Source organism: Oncorhynchus keta, chromosome 5, assembly GCF_023373465.1.
Source record: "Oncorhynchus keta strain PuntledgeMale-10-30-2019 chromosome 5, Oket_V2, whole genome shotgun sequence".
In the NCBI taxonomy this organism is placed as follows: Eukaryota; Metazoa; Chordata; class Actinopteri; order Salmoniformes; family Salmonidae; genus Oncorhynchus; species Oncorhynchus keta.
Window position 1 is genome coordinate 28826308 of NC_068425.1, and position 25306 is coordinate 28851613.

At 42.9% G+C, this 25306-nt stretch overlaps 1 protein-coding gene across 7 annotated transcripts; it reads right to left on the reverse strand.

The window, feature by feature from the left end:
- Positions 1–9012: 9012 nt before the first annotated feature.
- Positions 9013–23415, reverse strand: LOC118375880 (luc7-like protein 3). 7 transcript variants are annotated; one of them, XR_008136811.1, is made up of 12 exons: positions 23063–23413; positions 18668–18774; positions 18086–18230; positions 17853–17933; positions 14364–14468; positions 14031–14192; positions 13461–13798; positions 12375–12535; positions 11371–11606; positions 11091–11208; positions 10508–10592; positions 9013–9641 (listed from the first exon to the last, which is right to left on the reverse strand). XR_008136811.1 is itself a non-coding variant. In XM_052519377.1 (10 exons), the coding sequence occupies exons 1-9, from the start codon at positions 23159–23161 to the stop codon at positions 11404–11406; spliced, it is 1398 nt and encodes a 465-aa protein (XP_052375337.1). In that variant the 5' UTR covers positions 23162–23415; the 3' UTR covers positions 9013–11208; positions 11371–11403. The 7 variants fall into 7 exon arrangements, 4 of the variants coding, with proteins under 4 accessions (XP_052375337.1, XP_052375334.1, XP_052375335.1 ...); XR_008136809.1 differs by having other exon boundaries at positions 9013–10592; XR_008136810.1 differs by having other exon boundaries at positions 10508–11208.
- Between the last annotated feature and the right edge of the window lie 1891 nt (positions 23416–25306).

The window sequence follows — 25306 nt, forward strand, 5'->3', positions numbered from 1 at the left end:
TAATGACATGCAGAAAGGTTGAGGTAGGAGAAATACCAGGGTCCTAATGACATGCAGAAAGGTTGAGGTGGGAGAAATACCAGGGTCCTAATGACATGCAGAAAGGTCGAGGTGGGAGAAATACCAGGGTCCTAATGACATGCAGAAAGGTTGAGGTGGGAGAAATACCAGGTCCTAATGACATGCAGAAAGGTTGAGGTAGGAGAAATACCAGGGTCCTAATGACATGCAGAAAGGTTGAGGTGGGAGAAATACCAGGGTCCTAATGACATGCAGAAAGGTTGAGGTAGGAGAAATACCAGGGTCCTAATGACATGCAGAAAGGTTGAGGTGGGAGAAATACCAGGGTCCTAATGACATGCAGAAAGGTTGAGGTAGGAGAAATACCAGGGTCCTAATGACATGCAGAAAGGTTGAGGTAGGAGAAATACCAGGGTCCTAATGACATGCAGAAAGGTTGAGGTGGGAGAAATACCAGGGTCCTAATGACATGCAGAAAGGTTGAGGTAGGAGAAATACCAGGGTCCTAATGACATGCAGAAAGGTTGAGGTAGGAGAAATACCAGGGTCCTAATGACATGCAGAAAGGTTGAGGTGGGAGAAATACCAGGGTCCTAATGACATGCAGAAAGGTTGAGGTGGGAGAAATACCAGGGTCCTAATGACATGCAGAAAGGTCGAGGTGGGAGAAATACCAGGGTCCTAATGACATGCAGAAAGGTCGAGGTGGGAGAAATACCAGGGTCCTAATGACATGCAGAAAGGTTGAGGTGGGAGAAATACCAGGGTCCTAATGACATGCAGAAAGGTTGAGGTGGGAGAAATACCAGGGTCCTAATGACATGCAGAAAGGTTGAGGTGGGAGAAATACCAGGGTCCTAATGACATGCAGAAAGGTTGAGGTAGGAGAAATACCAGGGTCCTAATGACATGCAGAAAGGTTGAGGTGGGAGAAATACCAGGGTCCTAATGACATGCAGAAAGGTTGAGGTGGGAGAAATACCAGGGTCCTAATGACATGCAGAAAGGTTGAGGTGGGAGAAATACCAGGGTCCTAATGACATGCAGAAAGGTTGAGGTAGGAGAAATACAGGGTCCTAATGACATGCAGAAAGGTTGAGGTGGGAGAAATACCAGGGTCCTAATGACATGCAGAAAGGTTGAGGTAGGAGAAATACCAGGGTCCTAATGACATGCAGAAAGGTTGAGGTGGGAGAAATACCAGGGTCCTAATGACATGCAGAAAGGTTGAGGTAGGAGAAATACCAGGGTCCTAATGACATGCAGAAAGGTTGAGGTGGGAGAAATACCAGGGTCCTAATGACATGCAGAAAGGTCGAGGTGGGAGAAATACCAGGGTCCTAATGACATGCAGAAAGGTTGAGGTGGGAGAAATACCAGGGTCCTAATGACATGCAGAAAGGTTGAGGTGGGAGAAATACCAGGGTCCTAATGACATGCAGAAAGGTTGAGGTGGGAGAAATACCAGGGTCCTAATGACATGCAGAAAGGTCGAGGTGGGAGAAATACCAGGGTCCTAATGACATGCAGAAAGGTTGAGGTGGGAGAAATACCAGGGTCCTAATGACATGCAGAAAGGTCGAGGTGGGAGAAATACCAGGGTCCTAATGACATGCAGAAAGGTTGAGGTGGGAGAAATACCAGGGTCCTAATGACATGCAGAAAGGTTGAGGTAGGAGAAATACCAGGGTCCTAATGACATGCAGAAAGGTTGAGGTAGGAGAAATACCAGGGTCCTAATGACATGCAGAAAGGTTGAGGTGGGAGAAATACCAGGGTCCTAATGACATGCAGAAAGGTCGAGGTGGGAGAAATACCAGGGTCCTAATGACATGCAGAAAGGTTGAGGTAGGAGAAATACCAGGGTCCTAATGACATGCAGAAAGGTTGAGGTGGGAGAAATACCAGGGTCCTAATGACATGCAGAAAGGTTGAGGTTGGAGAAATACCAGGGTCCTAATGACATGAGAAAGGTTGAGGTGGGAGAAATACCAGGGTCCTAATGACATGCAGAAAGGTTGAGGTGGGAGAAATACCAGGGTCCTAATGACATGCAGAAAGGTTGAGGTGGGAGAAATACCAGGGTCCTAATGACATGCAGAAAGGTTGAGGTAGGAGAAATACCAGGGTCCTAATGGCATGCAGAAAGGTTGAGGTGGGAGAAATACCAGGGTCCTAATGACATGCAGAAAGGTTGAGGTAGGAGAAATACCAGGGTCCTAATGACATACAGAATGTTGAGGTGGGAGAAATAGCAGGCTATTGACATACAGAATGTTGAGGTGGGAGAAATAGCAGGCTATTGACATACAGAAAGGTTGAGGTGGGAGAAATAGCAGGCTATTGACATACAGAAAGGTTGAGGTGGGAGAAATAGCAGGCTATTGACATACAGAAAGGTTGAGGTGGGAGAAATAGCAGGCTATTGACATACAGAAAGGTTGAGGTGGGAGAAATAGCAGGCTATTGACATACAGTAGTGTGTGTGACACTGGTCAAATGTCAGTGATCTTATTCTCAATGATCCAGTGTGTGTGTGTAAATGACTGTGCGACACTCACTAGCACACACACACACTCCCCTCTCGTGTTCTGGCACATCAAAAGCCTTTGGGGTGAAAGTGACACAGCGCAGACAGTTACACACTGACCCCTGCTGCAAATATTGGGTAATACAACCAGCACATACACGACCACTTTAAACAGGAAGATAACACTCGGCATGACGTTGCATTGGAGCCTCTGGGCTGGTAAAACTCTTGTGACATCACATTTACATGTAGGCTGTTTTACAACAGCAATGCAATGTGGTCCTTTACTTTTTCTGGAGAACAGTGATCTGACCACTAAAACAGAATTGAAATACTATTTACTCATACTCTGCCGAGGTTAAAGCATAGCAGTGAAACAAGTTGAAAGAGATACTGACGTTCCATTCCAAACTGCAGCACACCTGCTCTCATCACCACTTCTATTGTGCTGCAGAGGGGAGAGTCAGCCACAGCCTTTACCTCTGTGGACCAGGGCCAATGTAGTAGAGCCAGACTTCAGAACCTGTATGGGAGCTTTACCAAGACATTTCAGTCTTCAAATTTACAACCTTGGCCGGGACTCAATCCAGGCCACATCTGCAGTGTTTACCTAGAATACATTGCCTTTAAACGGTGCATTGCATAAATCATGGTTTAATGAACTGATACAAAAAACACTTGATTCAACACTGAGTTTTTCCATTTTAAATTATGATACATTTTTCGCCACCAACAGAATATATATATATATATATATAGTGGGGCAAAAAAGTATTTAGTCAGCCACCAATTGTGCAAATTCTCCCACTTAAAAAGATGAGAGAGGCCTGTAATTTTCATCATAGGTACACTTCAACTATGACAGACAAAATTAGAGAGAAAAAAATCCAGGAAATCACATTGTGAGATTTTTTATGAATTTATTTGCAAATTATGGTGGAAAATAAGTATTTGGTCACCTACAAACAAGCAAGATTTCTGGCTCTCACAGACCTGTAACTTCTTCTTTAAGAGGTTCCTCTGTCCTCCACTCGTTACCTGTATTAATGGCACCTGTTTGAACTTGTTATCAGTATAAAAGACACCTGTCCAGAACCTCAAACAGTCACACTCCAAACTCCACTATGGCCAAGACCAAAGAGCTGTCAAAGGACACCAGAAACAAAATTGTAGACCTGCACCAGGCTGGGAAGACTGAATCTGCAATAGGTAAGCAGCTTGGTTTGAAGAAATCAACTGTGGGAGCAATTATTAGGAAATGGAAGACATACAAGACCACTGATAATCTCCCTCGGTCTGGGGCTTCACGCAAGATCTCACCCCGTGGGGTCAAAATGATCACAAGAACGGTGAGCAAAAATCCCAGAACCACATGGGGGGGACCTAGTGAATGACCTGCAGAGAGCTGGGACCAAAGTAACAAAGCCTACCATCAGTAACACACTACGCCGCCAGGGACCCAAATCCTGCAGTGCCAGACGTGTCCCCCTTCTTAAGCCAGTACATGTCCAGGCCCGTCTGAAGTTTGCTAGAGAGCATTTGGATGATCCAGAAGAAGATTGGGAGAATGTAATATGGTCAGATGAAACCAAAATATAACTTTTTGGTAAAAACTCAACTCGTCGTGTTTGGAGGACAAAGAATGCTGAGTTGCATCCAAAGAACACCATAACTACTGTGAAGCATGGGGGTGGAAACATCATGCTTAGGGGCTGTTTTTCTACAAAGGGACCAGGACGACTGATCTGTGTAAAGGAAAGAATGAATGGGGCCATGTATTGTGAGATTTTGAGTGAAAACCTCCTTCAATCAGCAAGGGCATTGAAGATGAAACGTGGCTGGGTCTTTTTCAGCATGACAATGATCCCAAACACACCGACCGGGCAACGAAGGAGTGTCTTCGTAAGAAGCATTTCAAGGTCCTGGAGTGGCCTAGCCAGTCTCCAGATCTCAACCCCATAGAAAATCTTTGGAGGGAGTTGAAAATTCGTGTTGCCCAGCAACAGCCCCAAAACATCACTGCTCTAGAGGAGATCTGCATGGTCAGGAATGGGACAAAATACCAGCAACAGTGTGTGAAAACCTTGTGAAGACTTACAGAAAACGTTTGACCTCTGTCATTGACAACAAAGTGTATATAACAAAGTATTGAGATAAACTTTTGTTATTGACCAAATACTTATTTTCCACCATAATTTGCAAATAAATGTATTAAAAATCCTACAATGTGATTTTCTGGATTTTTTTTTCCATTTTGTCTGTCATAGTTGAAGTGTACCTATGATGAAAATTACAGGCCTCTGATCTTTTTAAGTGGGAGAACTTGCACAATTGTCCCACTGTATGTAAAATGTGATTGCAAAATGTATGTATATGTAGCAGAAAAGCTGTAAAAAAACAAAAAAAGATGTGTCCTCCTTAGGGGGGGTAAATATAATACAAATCAATATATACAGTACCAGTCAATTTGACACACTCATTCAAGGGTTTTCTTTATTTTTTACTAACCTTTACTACATTGTAGAATAATAGTGAAGACATCAAAACTATGAAATAACACATGGAATCATGTAGAAAGCAAAACAGTATTTTATATTTGAGATGCATCAAAGTAGCCACTCTTGGCATTCTCTCAACCAGCTTCATGAGGTAGTCACCTGGAATGCATTTCAATTAACAGGTTTGCCTTGTTAAAAGTTCATTTGTGGAATTTCTTCCCTTCTTAATGCATTTGAGCAAATCAGTTGTTTTGTGACAAGGGTGGTAATACAGAAGATAGCCCTATTTGGTAAAAGACCAAGTCCATGTTATGGCAAGAACAGCTCAAATAAGCAAAGAGAAATTACAGTCCATCATTATTTTAAGACATGAAGGTCAGTCAATCTGGAAAGTTTCTTCAAGTGCAGTCACAAAAACCATCATGATGAAACTGTCTCTCATGAGGACCACCACAGGAAAGGACCCAGAGTTACCACTGCTGTAGAGGATATGTTCATTAGAGTTAACTGTCTCTCATGAGGACCGCCACAGGAAAGGAAGACCCAGAGTTACCGCTGCTGCAGAGGATAAGTTCATTAGAGTTAACTGTCTCTCATGAGGACCACCACAGGAAAGGACCCAGAGTTACCACTGCTGCAGAGGATAAGTTCATTAGAGTTAACTGTCTCTCATGAGGACCGCCACAGGAAAGGAAGACCCAGAGTTACCACTGCTGCAGAGGATAAGTTCATTAGAGTTACCAGCCTCAGAAATTGCAGTCCAAATAAATGCTTCACAGAGTTCAAGTAACAGACACATCTCAACATCAACTGTTCAGAGGAGATTGCATGAATCAGGCCTTCATGGTCAAATTGCAGCAAAGAAACCACTACTAAAGGACACCAATAAGAGACTTGCTTGGGCCAAGAAACACGAGCAATGGACATTAGACCAGTGGAAATCTGTCCTTTGGTCTGATGAGCCCAAATTTGAGATTTTTGGTTCCGTCTTTGTGAGACGTAGAGAAGGTGAACGGACGATGTCCACATGTGTGGTTCTCACCGTGAAGCATGGAGGTGTGACGGTCTTTCGCCGGTGACACTGTCAGTAGTTTATTAAGAATTCAAGGTACACTTAACCAGCATGGCTACCACTGGTTTGCACTTAGTGGGACTATCATTTGTTCTTCAACAGGACAATGACCCAACACACCTCCAGGCTGTGTAAGGGCTATTTAACCATTAAGGAGAGTGATGGAGTGCTGCATCAGATGACCTGGCCTCCACAATCCCCCGACCTCAACCCAATTGAGATGGTTTGAGTAGGACCGCAGAGTGTAGGAAAAGCAGCCAACAAGTGCTCAGCTGTTGGAAAAGCATTCCAGGTGAAGCTGATTGAGAGAATGCCAGGACTGTGCAAAGCTGTCATCAAGGCAAAGAGTGCCTACTTTGAAAAATCTCAAATATAAAATATGTTTAATGCTTTTTTTTGGTTACTACAAGATTCCATGTGTTATTTAATAGTTTTGATGTCTTCACTATTATTCTACAATGTATAAAATAGTACAAATTAAGAAAATGAGTAGGTGTGTCAATTTGACTGGTACTGTATATAGACTATATAGAAATATCCTCTCACTGTCAACTGCATTTATTTTCAGCAAACTTAACATGTAAATATTTGTATTTACATAACTGAACAAGTTCCACAGACATGTGACTAACAGAAATGGAATAATGTGTCCCTGAACAAAGGGGGGGGGGTCAAAATCAAAAGTGGCGACCAGCTGCATTAAATACTGCAGTGCATCTCCTCCTCATGAACTGCACCAGATTTGCTAGTACTTGCTTTGAGATGTTACCCCACTCTTCCACCAAAGCACCTGCAAGTTCCCAAACATTTCTGGGGGGAATGTGCTCAATGGGATTGAGATCCAGGCTCTTCGCTGGCCATGGCAGAACACTGACATTGCTGTCTTGCAGGAAATCACAAACAGCACGAGCAGTATGGCTAGTATGGCATTGTCATGCTGGAGGGTCATGTCAGGATGAGCCTGCAGGAAGGGTACCACATGAGGAAGGAGGATGTCTTCCCTGTAATGCCCAGCGTTGAGATTGCCTGCAATGACAAGCTCAGCCCGATGATGCTGTGGCACAACCCAGATCATGACGGATCCTCCACCTCCAAATTGATCCCGCTCAAGAGTACAGGCCTCGCTGTAACGCTCATTCTTTTGACGATAAACACAAATCCAAACAGCCCCCCTGGTGAGACAAAACCGCGACTCGTCAGTGAAGAGCACTTTTTGCCAGTCCTGTCTGGTCCAGCGACAGTGGGTTTGTGCCCATAGGCGACATTGTTGCCGGTGATGTCTGGTGAGGACCTGCCTTACAACAGGCCTACAAGCCCAGTCCAGCCTCTCTCAGCCTATTGCAGACAGTCTGAGCACTGATGGAGGGATTGTGCGTTCCGGGTGTAACTCGGGCAGTTGTTGTTGCCATCCTGTACCTGTCTCGCAGGTGTGATGTTCGGATGTACCGTTCCTGTGCAGGTGTTGTTACACGTGGTCTTCCACTGCGAGGAAGATCAGCTGTCCGTCCTGTCTCCTTATAGCGATGTCTTAGGCGTCTCACAGTACGGACATTGCAATTCATTGCCCTAGACACATCTACAGTCCTCATGCCTCCTTGCAGCATGCCTAAGGCACATTCACGCAGATGAGCAGGGACCCTGGGCATCTTCCTTTTGGTGTTTTTCAGAATCAGTAGAAAGGCCTCTATAGTGTCCTAAGTTTTCATATCTGTAAGCTGTTAGTGTCTTCAACCGTTCCAGAGGTGCATGTTCATTAATTGTTTATGGTTCAATGAACAAGCATGGGAAACAGTGTTTAAACACTTTACAATGAAGATATGTGAAGTTATTTGGATTTTTACTAATTATCTTTGAAACACAGGGTCCTGAAAAGGGGACCTTCCCTTTTTCGCTGAGTTTATGATTCCGGCCCTTGTCTCTGTGATAAAACCATTGCTATCAGTGTTTAATAAGTGTTATTAGGTATGGTTTTGAATTGTTAAATCAAATATTCTCAATTGCTAGTACGGTACTTTATGGCCTGCAGGTCACTTGGTTAGGGAAACCTTTTGGCCCTAATCACGATTTATCATCAACCGGGCTACAAGCTCCAAGCCCTAGACCCAATTCCCCTCTGTAAAAGGCAGGTGCAGTCTACACCCAGTACAATCACTTAGACCTTCGCACTAATCCTTAAGCAGTTGGCTGGGCTCCAGTGGTCACTCAGACCAGCCACAGGAGGCAGGCACAAACCCAGCCTGTACACTGACCCCACCACCCTTAATTATTAATTACAATGCTCTGATCATGTCTAGAAACGCCCGCTGCGTTGTCTAATTGCCTGCTGGGTTGACAAGGTCAGTTCTGAGACTGAAAAGCCGAAATCACACTAATAAAAAGGCGCGACTAAGCCAAACTAGGCTACTGGGGCCTCATTACACATTCACTATAGTTGCCGAGCCAGCACAGTGGGGTTCAGGTCAGCCCTAAAGTGTGATCCAGGGAAGGGCGAGAGGCTAGTAAAGCATCCTTATTAGGACCATAATCAGACCAAACTCCCTCAGTTATCTGGCTCCCATCTTGCTGCTGGATGGTAGACAGGGAATACCTAGTCAGTTGCTTAACCACTAGGCTACTTGCCGCCCCAAAAAGACAGAGCAAGTGAAAGAGACAAAGATGGAGTGAGTCAGCTACCGTTGATGAATGAAAATGTCTGGGTTTTATACAGAGCCAGTGGGGCTCATCCTCAATTTAGATTTTAATGAGCCGGGTCTGTATTCACAAAGCATCTCAGAGTAGAAATGCTGGTTTTGTCGGGATCAGTTCCAACCTCTTATTTATTAAGACTTAAAAGGTCAAACTGACCCTAAATCAGCACTCCTAAAAACAGGAGTCAAACAAATCCACAGACATCATTCAAGCTCTCTTTTTATTGATCAAGATGAACAGGTTTAAAAATCAGAACAAAAAATGTTTTATTCAATCTCACTATATTTTACAGTAAGGGGCTAGAGAGATCAGTCAGTGGGTGTGAGATCTGGTGGGTGGGAAGGAGAGAGGAGAGAAAGAGATGCTCCTGACTAAACATTGTACAAACACTTCCCAAACTGATTTCCCCAAAAAGTCAAACCGTGAAAGAGTGGAAACCTGACATTACAAACCAAAACAAGCACGGTTTTTATTTGTCATAAAAACTGCATGAGAAACAGAACATAGATAAAAGCCTTAATGTACCATTCTACCTCAGCAGCTACTAGACAAGGTCCTTTATATCAGAAACGATGAAGGAAAGAAATACAACGGAAAACTGAATGAAGAATGTCTGGTCCTGCGCTAAAAATGTGATCTTCCAAAAACAACAAGAGGAGGACAACAGAGGGCACCTTTACACACGTGTCTTTTGTTGTGATTTAGATGTCACAGTTGTTTTAATAAGCCACTACATCTGTGGTTCACCTTGTTTTAAGCAGCGCAGAGACAGGTTCAGGGTGGAGCGACAGGTGGTCTTCAGATCTTCCTCCTCCAGATTTCCCAGCGTCCCCTGGGGTGCACAAACGGTCAAAGAGGTGACACATTAGCAAAGATCCTGGTAACACAGCTTGTAGCAGCCACAAGCTGTTATCATCAACTATACATACAGAAATCCCCCTATAGACATGTCACAGAGGAATGGTAACTAATCTAACGAACTGGAAAATAAACTAAAACTAACACTAGCAAACATTGGGGAAAACTAAATTGCATTTTTTGGAGCAGGGAACATCCTGGAATTTTGTGGACGTTTCTCCAACAGCCCTTTAATGTTAGTGGACATTAGCTGACGATGGCCGCCCTGCTCTTCACACTCAGTTTGGGACACAGTATAAGGCAATAGAACTCAACTTTAAAAGCTTTAACCATCCTATTTTGAGATTATGGAACCTGCTTGATATCCCCTTTACCATAAAATGAACTGTAGACAAACCTAAACTGAGGAATGTTAGTTGGATGATAGATATAACCATCGATATCAAACATGGGCCAACATTAAGTGTTTTCAATTAACAGCATGTAGATAATATAAATTGGTACACTTTCAAAGTCAATGAAGTCCTGAAAGGCAGGTCCACTAATAAGTACCAAGTCTGCTAAATGACTTAAATGTAAAATGTAAATGTAATTAAACTAGACAGCTGGAGGATATCAAACAAGTTCACCTGTACCTCTATACATCATTATCATCACTTCCTGATAATAAATACTTCAAAAACAACCTTTAAAAGATGAAAAAAATCCACCAAAAAAGCAAAGGAGAAACAAAAAACAAGACACATCAAGCTTTAGTCATGATAAAGAGCAGTAAGCTCACAGGCAACAGCATTCAGTAGAAATGGATGTGGGTAGAGAAAGGAGTACCTGGGTGAGTACCTGAATAGTTTGACAGTTTGATCCTTGAGGGTTTATTAATTTGCCTTTTTCTTTCATGAGGTCGCTCACTCACTCAACACCAACGCTGTGTGAGGTATGGAAGTCAGCTGCAATCATTCATTAACCCCTACCCTTCCATCATCAGCCCAATGCTAACCAACACACTGTGTTACAATACATATCAGAGAACAGAGAGCTGTATATAGAACACAATATCCATGGCAGTGGGAGAGAAAATGGTTTTAGACTGTGCATTCAGTAGGTCAAAGCAATAGTACGGCTCCGTCCAGATATAGCTTCACTTTACTTTTAAAGTATCTGTAAAATGCAGTGTGTCTATGTGTGGATACATGTCCACATTGCTAGACAGTCACTTTAATATGTTCCTTAGGCTATGAAAATCGACAAATTAAAAGACATGGTTACTGCCACCATCACTGAAGAGAAAAAAAATATACAAGAGGCAATACAGGCAGAAAGAAATGCTTGGATTTAAATTTGGAAGAGATTTTTGTCCAATAGACCAAATATAGAGATATATAATATGTATGCATGTATATAACCGATACAAAACGAGGGGTACCTCCAGGTATGTTTTTCAGGACTACACTGGTCTTTCCCTCTGGGCTTTGTGACCTCTGTTTCTACCTTCTTCTCTCATCATCGGTCTAGCTCCATCTTCAGTGCATACTTACGATGCACTATATCCAAAACAACAGGATAAAGATACAACATACAAATCAAAGGCAATAGAACTGAAAGTAAACAGGGGGACAGGAGAACAGGAGGGGGAGGTTTGAGAGGGAAGATGGGGGAGGGGTGTGTGTTTTGAGAGCCAGGATGACGGGGGAGGGCGCACTTACCTGAGCCTGATCTGAGGTCCTATCAGATCAGTTTTAATTGGACTGAGTGTCACCTTCAGAATGGAGTTCGTCTTGAGCAGCCCCGTTGACCCTGGCCAGAAGGGCCAGGCCCAGAGTGGAGGCAGGAGCCTCAGCCTCCACGGGCCCAGGCTTGGCCACGTCAGAGGAAGGCTTGTCATCCTCTAACACCTCGTCCTTCTTGGAGCTGCTCCTCCTCTCCTCCGGCTCCTTACGCTCTGGGAGGGATGGAGGTATGAAACAGAGTCATGACAAAGACTCCTAGAGTAGGACACACTTCAAATCACACTTGTGAATTCGGTAGGGACCATGATGGTCCAAATGTTGTTGCATCACCAGCTCAATCACAAGTGTGGAGTCACTAAACCAAACGTGGGTAAAAGGTCTAGTCAGGGATTTGTCTGCCGTTTAAATCTTTAGGTGGGCCGCCTAAGTGTTTTTCAGGCCACCTAATTCCAATCTGTAAAAAAATATATTTATCTGATCAATTTTAGGGATGGAAACCGCTTCAGTGTAAACTTAAACGACAAACCAGATAGAGTATTTACAATAAATAATAGGGAAAGAAATGGTAGTCTTTGAGATCTAAATCACCAAAAGAAAAGCTAGACAGTCGAGGAGAATTTAAAAAATATATGAATTTAGCAGTATTGATTTTATCTTCGAGTAAAAGAACACCGCATTAGCAATGGCAAAATGAATAGAATTGCAGGAAATTAGCTTTAAAACAAACATTCTCGCAGCTCAATGGGGAAATTTGTATAACTAAGAAATTCACTTAAATTCAAACATTTCTCTACACCGCCTCTAAAATATTCTCTAAAATTCAGCCACGCCGACGGATGGACCTCGCCCATTGCCACGTCCACCACCTAAGCCCCTTTTAGATTCAGAAAAAAACCCTGCTATTGCTGCAAGAAACCTGCAAGATCTGAGTTGTAATTATTCTAAATGTGTTTGATGTGCCAACTTGTCCCATGTCTCACCTTTGTCTCTGGACGTCCTGTCCTTGTCCCGGCTGCGGCTCCGGTGGCGGTGAGACTTGCGCTCCGAGCTGCGGGACCTCTTCCTCTCCCGGCTACGGGAGCGCCGTTTCCTGTCCGAACGCTCCCGGCTGCGCCGCCTCTCCCGGTCCCTGTCCCGGCTTCTGTGGAAAAACACAGGACACAGGAACATGTTAATCCACGACACACTCAAGAGCAGAGCAGTGGAACTTTCAACGAGTGAGAGTTTTTCACAAACACATGAACTGTGATACCTGATTAACATTATAGGGCCAGGCAGAGCTGTACTGGGCTGGTTAACCCCCTAAGGCCGATGTCCGCACCCCACGGAAAACTAATTAGCATAATAATATCTCCATAAAAATATTTCAGATTAAGGCGGAGATATGTTGTTTTTGCAATGGATGCGTCTCAATCCACTGCATCCGCCCATGTTAACACTTCCGCATCTGCAGTGATGCGGTGTTTGTCAGACCATGAGACATCCCGAAAAATCGCTCTTCTCACAAAATCGTCGGTAGCGTCCGAAATACTATGACCCCTCTATGGAAAGATGAGACTGGGATGAACACGATGGTGTTCTCCGTTTTAATTGGAAAAAATAAGGGGTTAAATACATGTTTAAAAAATAAAATAATCTGTTATTCAATGTGAATCTGTTATTCAATGTGAATCTGTTATTCAATGTGAATCTGTTATTCAATGTGAATCTGTTATTCAATGTGAATCTGTTATTCAATGTGAATCTGTTATTCAATGTTTGTATAGGCCAAAAGCAGTAAGGCCAAAAAATGTTTTCATCAAATATGTTTAACATTTATTTTTTTAAAAGTGTGATACAAAATACCAAAATGATCTTTGGTATGACCGTAACACAATTCCTTACAGCTTAGTAGACCCCCTCCCCGGCTTAGACTCTTATGGGTTAAGCATCCACCATAGTTGCTGGGACCGTGCTGGAAAAGACCATTTGAAAGGAAAAATAACGAGCCAGTACAGTACAGTTGGGGGTCGACCTATAGTGTGAATCAGCCATAAGGCTAGTCTACGTGCCATACAGTACAGTACCTGCTACGTTTGCGCTCCCTCTCCTTGCTCCTGGACCGCCGGCGTTCCCGGGAACGACTCCTCTTACGGTCCGACGCCCGGCTGGAGTGCCGGCTGTTCGAGTGGCTCCTCCTTCCTCTCTTCTCCCTCTCTCGCTCCCTCTCTCTCTCCCGCTCCTTCACTCGCTCCCTCTCTTTCTCCTTCTCCTTCTCGCGCTCTTTCTCCTTCTCCTTCTCTTTCTCCTCCTCTTCCAACTTGCGCTTAGTCTCCCTCTCCTCCCTCTCACGCTCCCAGTCCTTGCTTTCTAGCTCTCCCTTGTCTTCTCCGGCGGGGTCTTCGGATCGCCGATTTAACTTCTCCTTAACAGAAAATCATTCATTCATTATTCATGATGAACAATTAAATTATATGACCAAATGTTTTTCTGCATCAGCAATATCAACATACTGGTCTTTCAAAACAGCAACAGTCAAAATGATTAAATTATACTTCCTTTTCATGGGTATTAAAGCATACAGTACAACAAATGGCATATATGGAATCTTGACAAACAAACATTGACTTGGGAGTGAACAATCCTTCAAACCTTACCTTGAGCTCCTCCACAGTGGATTTGATCTTGGCGTAGCCCATGTGCTGCTTGCCCATCAGGTGGTCATCCACCCGGGACTGGGCGTCTCCCACAATGAGAAACGCCCCGCACACCTCACAGACCTCCATCTGTTTCTCCTGGGCCGCAAAGGTCTCAATCGTCTGGAATCAATCAGGATAACTTTTAGTTTTACAAGTACAGTACTTTCAACCACAAATGCATTCATCCCCGGGTTTAGTTCACGGTATTGAATTCATACTAAAGGCTTACTAAATAGATCACTGAGTTGATCTCAATGCTGATGGAGTGAGAAAGAACCGGGAGTAACTCACCGAGGGGGTGGAGCTGAGCAGCTCTCGCTCATCCTTTAGCTGTTCCACCAATTTCATCATCCCCTGGGCCTCCTCCACTCTGCCCTCAGAGCCCAACTCCTCGATCTGAACACAGCACATACAAACGCCAACTTTGTTGACATAGAAAACAACTTACTCACTCCAGAGTGTGTGTCCTGCATGAATGTAGGCCTTCACATGATGGATGCATGTACACTACATTTCAAAAGTTTGTGGTCACTTAGAAATGTCCTTGTTTTTGAAAGAAAAAATAAAAGCAAACAATGTGTACACTGTATTTCTGACCAATTTGATGTCATTTTGTTGGACCAAGAACTAGGACATTTCTAGGTGACCCCAAACTTTTGAACGGTAGTGTAGGGTCCATGTACATTTGAAGTCGGAAGTTTACATACACCTTAGCCAAATACATTTAAAATCAGTTCCACAATTCCTGACGTTTAATTCTAGTAAAAATTCTTTGTCTTAGGTCAGTTAGGATCACCACTTTATTTTAAGAATGTGAAATGTCAGAATAATAGTAGAGAGAATAATTTATTTCAGCTTTTATTTCTTTCATCACATTCCCAGTGGGTTAGAAGTTTACATACACTCAATTAGTATTTGGTAGCCTTTAAATTGTTTAACTTGGGTCAAACATTTCAGGCAGCCTTCCACAAGCTTCCCACAATAAGTTGGGTGAATTTTGGCCCATTCCTCCTGACAGAGCTGGCGTAACTGAGTCAGGTTTGTAGGCCTCCTTGCTCGCACACGCTTTTTCAGTTCTGCCCACACATTTTCTATAGGATTGAGGTCAGGGCTTTGTGATGGCCACTCCAATACCTTTACCATGTTCTTACGCCATTTTGCCACAACTTTGGAAGTATGCTTGGGGTCATTGTCCATTTGGAAGACCCATTCGCGACAGAGCTTGAACTTCCTGACTGATGTCTTGAGATGTGGATATATTGAAGCAACATCAATTTTCTGCCTCATTGCACCATCTATTTTGTGAAGTGTACCAGTCCCTCTTGCCACAAAGCACCCCCACAACATGATGCTGCCACCCCCGTGCTTCATGGTTGGGATGGTGTTCTTTGGCTTGCAAGCATCCCCTTTCTCCTCCAAACATAACAATGGTCATTATGGACAAACAGTTCTATTTTCATTTCATCAGACCAGAGAACAATTCTCCAAAAAGTATGATCCTTGTCCCCATGTACAGTTGCAAACCGTACTCTGGCTTTTTTATTGCAGTTTTGGAGCAGTGGCTTCTTCCTTCCTGAGCAGCCTTTGAGGTTATGTCGATATAAGACTTGTTTGACTGTGGATATAGATACTTTTGTAACCGTTTCCTCCAGCATCTTCACAGGGTTTATTGCTGCTGTTCTGGGATTGATTTGCACTTTTCGCACCAAAGTACGTTCATATCTAGGAGACAGAACATGTCCCCTTCCTGAGCGGTATGACGGCTGCGTGGTCCCATGGTGTTTATACTTGCATACTATTGTTTGTACAGATGAACATGGTACCTTTAGGCGTTTGGACATTTCTCCCAATGATGAACCAGACTTGTGGAGGTCTACATTTTTTCTGAGGTCTTGGCTGATTTCTTTTGATTTTCCCATGATGTCAAGCAAAGAGGCACTGAGTTTGAAGGTAGGCCTTGAAATACATACACAGGTACACCTCAATTGACTCAAATTATGTCAATTAGCCTATCAGAAGCTTCTAAAGCCCTGACATCATTTTCTGGAATTTTCCAAGCTGTTTAAAGGCACAGTCAACTTAGTGTATGTAAACTTCTGTAAACCCACTGGAATTGTGATACAGTGAATTATAAATTCAATAATCTGTCTGTAAACAATTGTTGGAAATATTACTTGTGTCAGATGTAGTAGATGTCCTAACTGACTTGCCAAAACTATGCTCTGTCAGGTTGGAGGGAGAGCTTCACTGCACAGAAACTGTTAACTTCTTTGGGGTATGGGGCAGTATTTTCACATCCGGATGAAAAGTGTGCCCAGAGTAAACTGCCTGCTACTCAGGCCCAGATGCTAGGATATGCATATTATTAGGATAGAAAACACTCTGAAGTGTCTAAAACTGTTTTAATGATGTCTGTGAGTATAACATTACTCATATTGCAGGCAAAAACCTGAGAAAAAGGAAATTTGAGGTTTGTAGGTTTTCAAGTTTTTGCCTATCAATATACAGGGTCTGTGGGGTCATATTGCACTTCCTAAAGCTTCCACTAGATGTCAACAGTCTTTACAACCTTGTTTCAGGCTTCTACTGCGAGGTGGGAGAGAATGAGAGCTGATTGAGTCATGGGTCTGCCAGAAGGCCATGTGCTCAGTCAGGCGCACACCCGTGAGAGTTAGCTCCGTTCCCTTTCATTTCTAAAGACAAAGGAATTCTTCGGTTGAAACATTATTGAAGGTTTAAGATAAAAACATCCTAAAGATTGATTATATACATCGTTTGACATGTTCTAAGAAACTGTAATATAACTTTTTTTGACATTGTCTGGACCTAGTGCCTGCGCATTTGGATTACTGTACTAAATGCGAACAAAAAGGAGGTATTTGGACATAAACATTGGACTTTATCGAACAAAACAAACATTTGTGGAACTGAGATTCCTGGGAGTGCATTCTGATGAAGATCAAAGGTAAGTGGATATTTATAATGCTATTTCTGACTTTTGTTGACTCCATAACATGGCGGGTATCTGTATTGCTTGTTTTGGTCTCTGAGCGCTGTAATCAGATTATTCCATGGTGTGCTTTTTCCCGTAAAGCTTTTTTGAAATCTGACACCGCAGTTGCATTAAGGAGAAGTATATCTTTAATTCCATGCATAACGGTTATATTTTCATCAACATTTATGATGAGCATTTCTGTAAATTGACATGGCTCTGCACTTTTACCGGATGTTTTGGAAGCAAAACATAACACGCCAATGTAAACAGAGATTTTTGGATATACATATGAACTTTATCCAACAAAACATATATGTATTATGTAACATGAAGTCCTGTAAGTGCCATCTGATGAAGATCATCAAAGGTTAGTGATTCATTTTATGTCCATTTCTGCTTTTTGTGACTCCTCTCTTTGGCTGGAAAAATGTGTCTGGGTGCAGACCTAACAATCACATGGCATGCTTTTGTCGTAAAGCCTTTTTGAAATCGGACACTGTGGTGGGATTAACAACAAGTGTATCTTTAAAATGGTGTATAATACATGTATGTTTGAGGAATTTTAATTTTGATCATTCTGTTTGAATTTGGCGCCCTGCACTTTCACTGGATGTTGGTCAGGTGGGACGTTAGCGTCCCACGTACCCTAGAGAGGTTAACAAGACATTTGTGGAGTGGTTGAAAAACAAGTTTAAATGACTGCAACCTAAGTGTAAACTTCCGACTTCAACTGTAATTGTGCTCAATGGAGGAATGTAATGTTTTAGTAAACCCAGGCAGCTCACCTGCATGACTAGGTCCTCGATCTTCTCTGTCAGGACTGTAGCTTTCTCCTCGTTCTTCCCCACAGGACCACCAGGCCCCTGCTGGAGAAAGGTCCAGTCAGCATAATCTAACAACATTGATGAACATGACAAACCGAATACAAGGGTTGGCCTAGGTTTCCATGTTGAGTTCTGTGTTCTCTATAGTGGCAAACCTATGGGCATTGACTGAGTATATCTATATATATTCTTACTCCTGCGGCCTGCTGGGCCTGCGACAGGGCTAGACGGGCGTGGCCCCTGCGGATCCTCCTCTCCACCTCGGCCAGGAGAGACTGCAGGTAGCGCAGGAAGTCCCTCTCATAGCCCTCCTTCATGAACCGGGAGCTCTTCTCATACCTGGTGCACATAGGGATGAAAAGGACGTTATACACCTGTAATTCCATGTTATACGCTATAGACATGTGATACTAGTTTAAGGACAGCCCTTACTCATGGTATATTGTCCACATACCACAGGTATAATACAAAATGACTTGTTTACCTTTCTAATTACTTTGGCAACCAGTTTATAATAGCAATAAGGCCTGAAGGGGTGTGGTATATGGCCAATATACCATGGCTAAGGGCTGTATCCAGGAACTCTGCGTTGTGTCATCCCTAAGAACAGATGTAAGACGTGGTATATTCGCAATATGCCACACCCCCCTTGGGCCTTATTGCTATTAGAAACTGGTTACGAATGTTATATTGGCCATATACCACACCCCTCGGGCCTTATTGCTTAATTATAACACAAACAACAAAAAGTGATGGGGGAAAAAGGTAAAACGTACATTTTCCTAAGGTTTTCATCGTGGATTTTTTCACAGGGACCCAAGTCAGACCGGGTGTTTGTGAATAATTCTGCAGGGCAGAATCCACAGAGATAGTACTTACAGGTCTGCAAGGGAAGGGAGAAAAGATAAGCCACGTCATTAGTGAGCCAACAGTTGCATGATTTTGGGAAATAAGAAGCCACAAAACCCAAAACCTCTTCAATGCCGGGCCTGACAAAAATGTTGCTTGCAAACTGGTTGGGAAATGCAACATGGATCTTCTATCAAACATGCATCTTCAAACATTGATTAGCCTAATCTCACTGATGAACCAAATTAGTAGCTAGTGACCTTTGCTTTGGTAATAATGCCAATTCTATTTTTTTTTAAATAGGTAACCATTTGGCCCATCATACACACAGTGCGTTAGGAAAGTACCCCTTCACTTTTTGTAACGTTACAGCCTTATTCTAAAATTGATTAAGTGAACAGAAAATCCCCTCAATCTACACACAATACGACAATGGCAAAGCAAAAACAGGTTTAGAAAATGTTGCATAAAAATACACACAAAAAAAAATAGAAATACCTTATTTAAATAAGCATTCAGGCCCTTCGCTATGAGACTCAAAATTGCGCTCAGTTGCATCATGTTTCCTTTGATCATCCTTGAGATGTTTCTACAATATGATTGGAGTCCACCTGTGGTAAATTAAATTAATTTGACATGATTTGGATAAGCACACAGCTGTCTATATAAGGTCCCACAGTTGACAGTGCATTTCAGAGCAAAAACCAAGCCGTGAGGTCAAAGGAACTGTCGATTGTGTTGAAGCACAGATCTGGGGAAGTGTACCAAAAAATGTCTGCAGAATTGAAGGTCCCCAAGAACAGTGGCCTCCATTATTAAATGGATGAAGTTTGGAACCACCAAGACTCTTCCTAGAGCTGGCCGCCCGGCCAAACTGAGCAGTCGGGGAGAAGGGCCTTGGTCAGGGAGGTGTCCAAGAACCCGATGGTCACCGACAGAGCTCCAGAGTTCCTTCCAGGACAACCATCTCTACAGCACTCCACCAATCAGGCCTTTATGATAGAGTGGTCAGACGAAAGCCACTAAACATTAAAAGACGCATGACAACCCGTTTGGAGTTCGCCAAAAGGTAGCTAAAGGACTCAGACTGATGTAACGATATGACATTTTTGGCCGATACCAATATCCGATATTTTCCTTGCCAAATAAAACGATACCGATAAGACATTTAACATTTTAGTAGGCTTTTAAGCATTCTAGTTCAGTTAAATAGTTAAGACACACACGGACGCAGCGGTCTAAGGCACTGCATCTCAGTGCAAGAGTTGTAACTACAGTCCCTGGTTTGAATCCAGGCTCTACCACATCCGGCCGTGATTGAGAGTCCCATAGGGCAGCGCACAATTGGCCCAGAGGCGTCCGAGTTTGGCCGTCATTGTAAATAAGAATTTGTTCTTAACTTACCTAGTTCAATAAAAAGTTTACACACACACTAACCAGAATTTAAAAAGTAAACATCAGTATCTGGTGTGGCCATCAGCTGCAATAAGTACTGCAGTGCATCTCCTCCTCATGGACTGCACCAGATTTGCCAGTTCTTGCTGTGAGATGTTACCCCGCCCTTCCACCAAGGCACCAGCAAGTTCCCGGACATTTCTGTGGGGGGCCCTAGCCCTCACCCTCCGATCCAACAGGTCCCAGACGTGCTCAATGAGATTTAGATCCGGGTTTTTCACTGGCCATGGCAGAACACCGACTTTGCTGTCATGCACAGAACGAGCGTATGGCTGGTGGCATTGCATTGCTGGAGGGTCATGTCAGGATGAGCCTGCAGAAGGGTACCACATGAGGGAGGAGGATGTCTTCACTGTAATGCACAGTGTTGAGATTGCCTGTGCAGGTGTTGTTACACGTGGTCTGCCACTGCGAGGACGATCAGCTGTCCTGAGGCGTCTCACAGTACAGACATTGCAATTCATTGCCCCGGCCACATCTGCAGTCCTCATTCCTCCTTGCAGCATACCTAAGGCACGTTCACACAGATGAGCCGGGACCCTGGGAATCTTTCTTTGTGTTTTTCAGAGTCAGTAGAAAGGCCTCTTTAGTGTCCTCACAACTGTGACCCAATTGTCTGTAAGCTGTTAGTGTCTTAACGACCGTTCCACAGGGGCATTTTCATTAATTGTTTATGGTTCAATGAACAAGCATGGAAAACTGTGTTTAAAACCTTTACAGTGAAGATATGTGAAGTTATTTGGATTTGTATGAATTATCTTTGAAAGATAGGAGACGTTTATTTTTTTGCTAAGTTTATGTATGTCGTGAAGCTAACAGCAGTGATGCTATTACTGTGTAACTCCAGTAGGACAACATCTGAAAAATATCGCACTTAGTGTGTACCGGTGCTTGACCAGTCGGCAAAAGCCAACTACCCCACGACAGAGAACGGTTGATTGTCAAGAGCAATGAATTCCATTATCTTGGCTTTAATGGATTTTGCCTTTGAGTTGTCTCACTGAAAATGTCTTACTTGTTCAAATGACTGCTCAACTTGTTGACTGCTCAATCCACAGCAGACATTGTGGGCTCGGTTAGAGATGCTGTGCTGCACAACATTTTACGTGGTGTCATTACCTACATTATATAGATATGCACGACAGCTTTGACATCGGTGTGAAACTGGATATTGGGCCGATACCGATATCGGCATTTTTAGCTAATATTGGCTGATTCCGATGTTCACCAATATATTGTGCATCCCTAGACCATGAGAAATAAGATACTCTGGTCTGATGAAATCTTTGGCCTGAATGTCAAGCGTCACGTCTGGGGAAAGCAGGCACCGCTCAACTCCAGAGCGCTCATGACCTCAGACTGGGGCAAAGGTTCACCTTCCAACAGGACAACGACCCTAAGCACAGAGCCAAGAAGACGCAGGGGTGGCTTCATGACAAGCCTCAATGTCCTTGAGTGGCCCAGCCAAAGCCCGGACTTGAACCCGATCGAACATCTCTGGAGAGACCTGAAAACAGCTGTGCAGTGAAGCTCTCCATCCAACCTGACAGAGCTTGAGAGGATCTGCATTGAAGGGATTAACTCCCCAAATACAAGTTGTAACATCATACCAAAGAAGACTTGAGGCTGTAATCGCTGCCAAAGGTGCTTCAACAAAGTACTGGGTAAAGGGTCACAATACTTATTTGATTTATTTAACTAGGCAAGTCAGTTAAGAACAAATTCTTATTTTCAATGAGAGCCTCGGAAAATGCTGGGCCAATTGTGCGCCGCCCTATGGGACTTCCTATCACAGCCGGATGTAATACAGCCTGGACTCAAACCAGGGACTGAGATGAGATGCAGTGCCTTTAGACCGCTGCGCCACTCAGGAGCCCTGAAAATGTTCGTTTTTTAAAATAATTAATACATTTGCAAAAAAAATAACCTTTTTGTAATTATGGGGTATAGTGTGTAGATTGAGGGGACAACAATTTAATCAATTTTAGAATAATGCTGTTATGTAACAATGTGGGAAAATTCAAGGGGTCTGAATACTTTCCGAATGCACTGCATGTTACATTACTTTTTAGATGTGTATATTGTTAGATATTACTCCACTGTTGGAGCGAGGAGGAACACAAGCGTTTGGCTACACCCGCAATAACAGATACTAAATATGTGTATGCGACCAATAAAATGTGATTTGACTCAAGTCTCATGCAACTTGATTAACTAGCTAACGTTACATTGACAACGACATAGCGTAAGGTTACTAAGCTAGCTAATGTCTAACTTTGAGCCAATACAAATGTCAATGTTGACTGATATTCGCAGCTACCTAACGTTAGTGTGTCTCCATTACGGTTTCACATTCGGCTGATGTCTGCAAATAACGTTAAAAGTATCCACTTGTTTTTATTTAAGCAAGCCAGCTAGCCCAGTTGTCAGTGGACCTGTAGCTAGCCGTCGTTAGCAAACGCGTATGTTGTCTTTGGCGAAATTACTCATTAACTACTATATAACATTATCTAGCGAGCTATATATAGTACAGGGCCAGTGTTGCTCGTTAGTTTAAATGTTGAATGCGGATTCGTGGGTCAGGGGGTTGGGCCTGAGAGGAACATGCTGTCCTCAATTGTAGCTAACGCGTTAACTTACTACCTAGCTAGCTAACACCCGACCCTGGCGGTCGTTAGTTCATAGCTAGTTAGGATGCTGTTAGCTAGCGAGCATCATGTATGTAGCCAGCTATTACGTTTAAGCAAACACATCAATATCAACGTCAGTTTACTAGTTACCTACCTATAAAACGACTCACTGAAAACAAGAACCGGACGAAATTGTTTCCAGCGAGCTGGCTAAAGCTAACAAAGTGGCTAACTTACGGTCTCGTGGTCCCAGCGTACGTTGCATCGTTTCTCGTCGGGGGCCAAGTTTCTGTCTCGACCCATCAACTCATCGAGTAACTGGGCTGCGGAAAGCATTTTGCGTCAAAACTGAAAGCAAAAAGCTATTGTATCTACTAAGTTAAACCATTTATTAATGAGCCAAAGAAACACAGATCCTAGTTATTTCAGATCAAAATGGCAGCCGTTCGCATTCAGCAACAGTCGCTACCCACTGTGCATCCGTGTGCGAAAAACCTGAACCCGCCGCTGTGTGAGAAATTACGCCACCCTCTGCTAGGATGTCCTGTAGCATCCACTCTTGTTCCCCCACTAGCCCTTGATCATCATGACTCCCACATACGAGTTATTGGGCGAAGGCGTATTCTGTATGGGGGTTTATTAAGAGCCCTGACGCTTGGTCTGAAAATTAACTAGCATCGCTTGCAGTAAGGTTTTAGAAGCCTAGGGATCTTATCTTTCATATCACCGATATATTATATATACTGAAATATGGCTGTGTGGGAACCTTAACATGGCTGTGTGGGACCCTTAACCCTAACCCTATTAAAGGTGTATATCAATTTAACTTTTGTGTGTATGTATATATATATATATATATATATATATACATATATATATATATATATATTTCCATGTTTCAGTGATTGTTTACAAGAGCAGATGGAAGACAGAGGCCGTGTTGGAGAGCATCAAAATGACTGCAGGCGACTGCCGACTGACTGATCTACAAATCACCTCGCACATTGATATCAAAATATTTAGCCCCTATACTAACCTTGGTAGAGCTTCATACTGGAAGCTAAATAGCTCATTATTAAATAATTATATAGTTAAGTTTGAGGTTAAAGATCTGCTTTCACACTTTTGGGAAGGGCTTTTGAAGAAAAATCTTATTGCAAAATCTGGGAGCTCTTTCATTTGAGGTGTCCAAATCCCTTAGAAAATATGGTAGTAATCTTGCTAAGGCCACAAGAGCTGAGGAGGAAAAGGTGATCATTAAGATAACTTGCCTTTTTCAGAGGTCTCCAGCCAGGGGAGGAGAAGATAGAACTGATTGAGTTACAAAATAAACTGGATAATATATTGAGATTAAATAAACTGGATGATGTATATAGATCCAATAAACTGGATAATATATAGAGATTAAATAAAGTGGATAACATATAGAGATGAAATAAATTGGATAATATATAGAGATTAAATAAACTGGATAATATATAGAGATTAAATAAACTGGATAATATATATAGATTAAAAGCAGAAGGAGCCTTTATTAGATCTAGGAAAAAAATGGATTTAGGAGGGAGAAAATAAATCATCCTATTTCTTTAGACTTAAGAAATTTCTCTCTACAAATCGCTTTGGATAAAAGCGTCTGCTAAATGGCATATATTATTATTATTATTATAACACTATCCAAATAACACTATTTCTACAACAAGGACGACGCACAAGACATTCTCCAAACACCCCACAGGGCCGACATCCCCATTATTTGCAAGAGGAAGCGGCGCAGGTACAGAGGACAAAGATCTGGACAAAGACCCGGAGAAGGCGACTGGGAAAGCTGCCGTTACAGTCAATACTACTCGCCAACGTGCAATCATTGGACAATAAATTAGACGAGGTACGATCACGAATATCTTACCAACGGGACATCAAAAAACTGTAATATCCTATGTTTCACGGAATCGTGGCCGAATGACGACATGGATATTCAGCTAGCGGGATAGACACTGCACCGGCAAGATAGAAGAGCACACTCAGGTACAACGAGGGGTGGCAGTCTGTGCATATTTGTAAACAACAGCTGGTGCACGAAATCTAAGGAAGTCTCTAGATTTTGCTCGCCTGAAGTAGAGTATATTGTGATAAATTGCAGGCCACACTACTTGCCTAGAGAGTTTTCCGCTATACATTTCGTGGCTGTTTATTTACCACCACAGACAGATGCTGGCACTAAGACCACACTCAGTCAGATGTATAAGGAAATAAGCAAACAGGAAACCACTCAACCAGAGGTGGCGCTTCTAGTGGCCGGAGACTTTAATGCAGGGAAACTTAAATCAGTTCTACCAAATTTCTATCAACATGTTAAATGTGCAACCAGAGGGAAAAAAATTCTAGATCACCTGTACTCCACACACACACATGCGTACAAAGCTCTGCCTAGCCCTCCATTTGGTAAATCCGACCACAACTCTATCCTCCTGATTCCAA

Bases quoted from the DNA above. Each gene is read 5' to 3' on its own strand.
- LOC118375880 (XM_052519374.1), bottom strand. From the start codon at position 23,161: ATGCTTTCCGCAGCCCAGTTACTCGATGAGTTGATGGGTCGAGACAGA. The intron at 17,934-18,085 runs GTAAGAATATAT...ACCTTTCTCCAG, and splicing joins AGGCCCAGCAGGCCGCAGGA to CAGGGGCCTGGTGGTCCTGT. The intron at 14,469-17,852 runs GTGAGCTGCCTG...TGCTGTGTTCAG, and splicing joins TCGAGGACCTAGTCATGCAG to ATCGAGGAGTTGGGCTCTGA.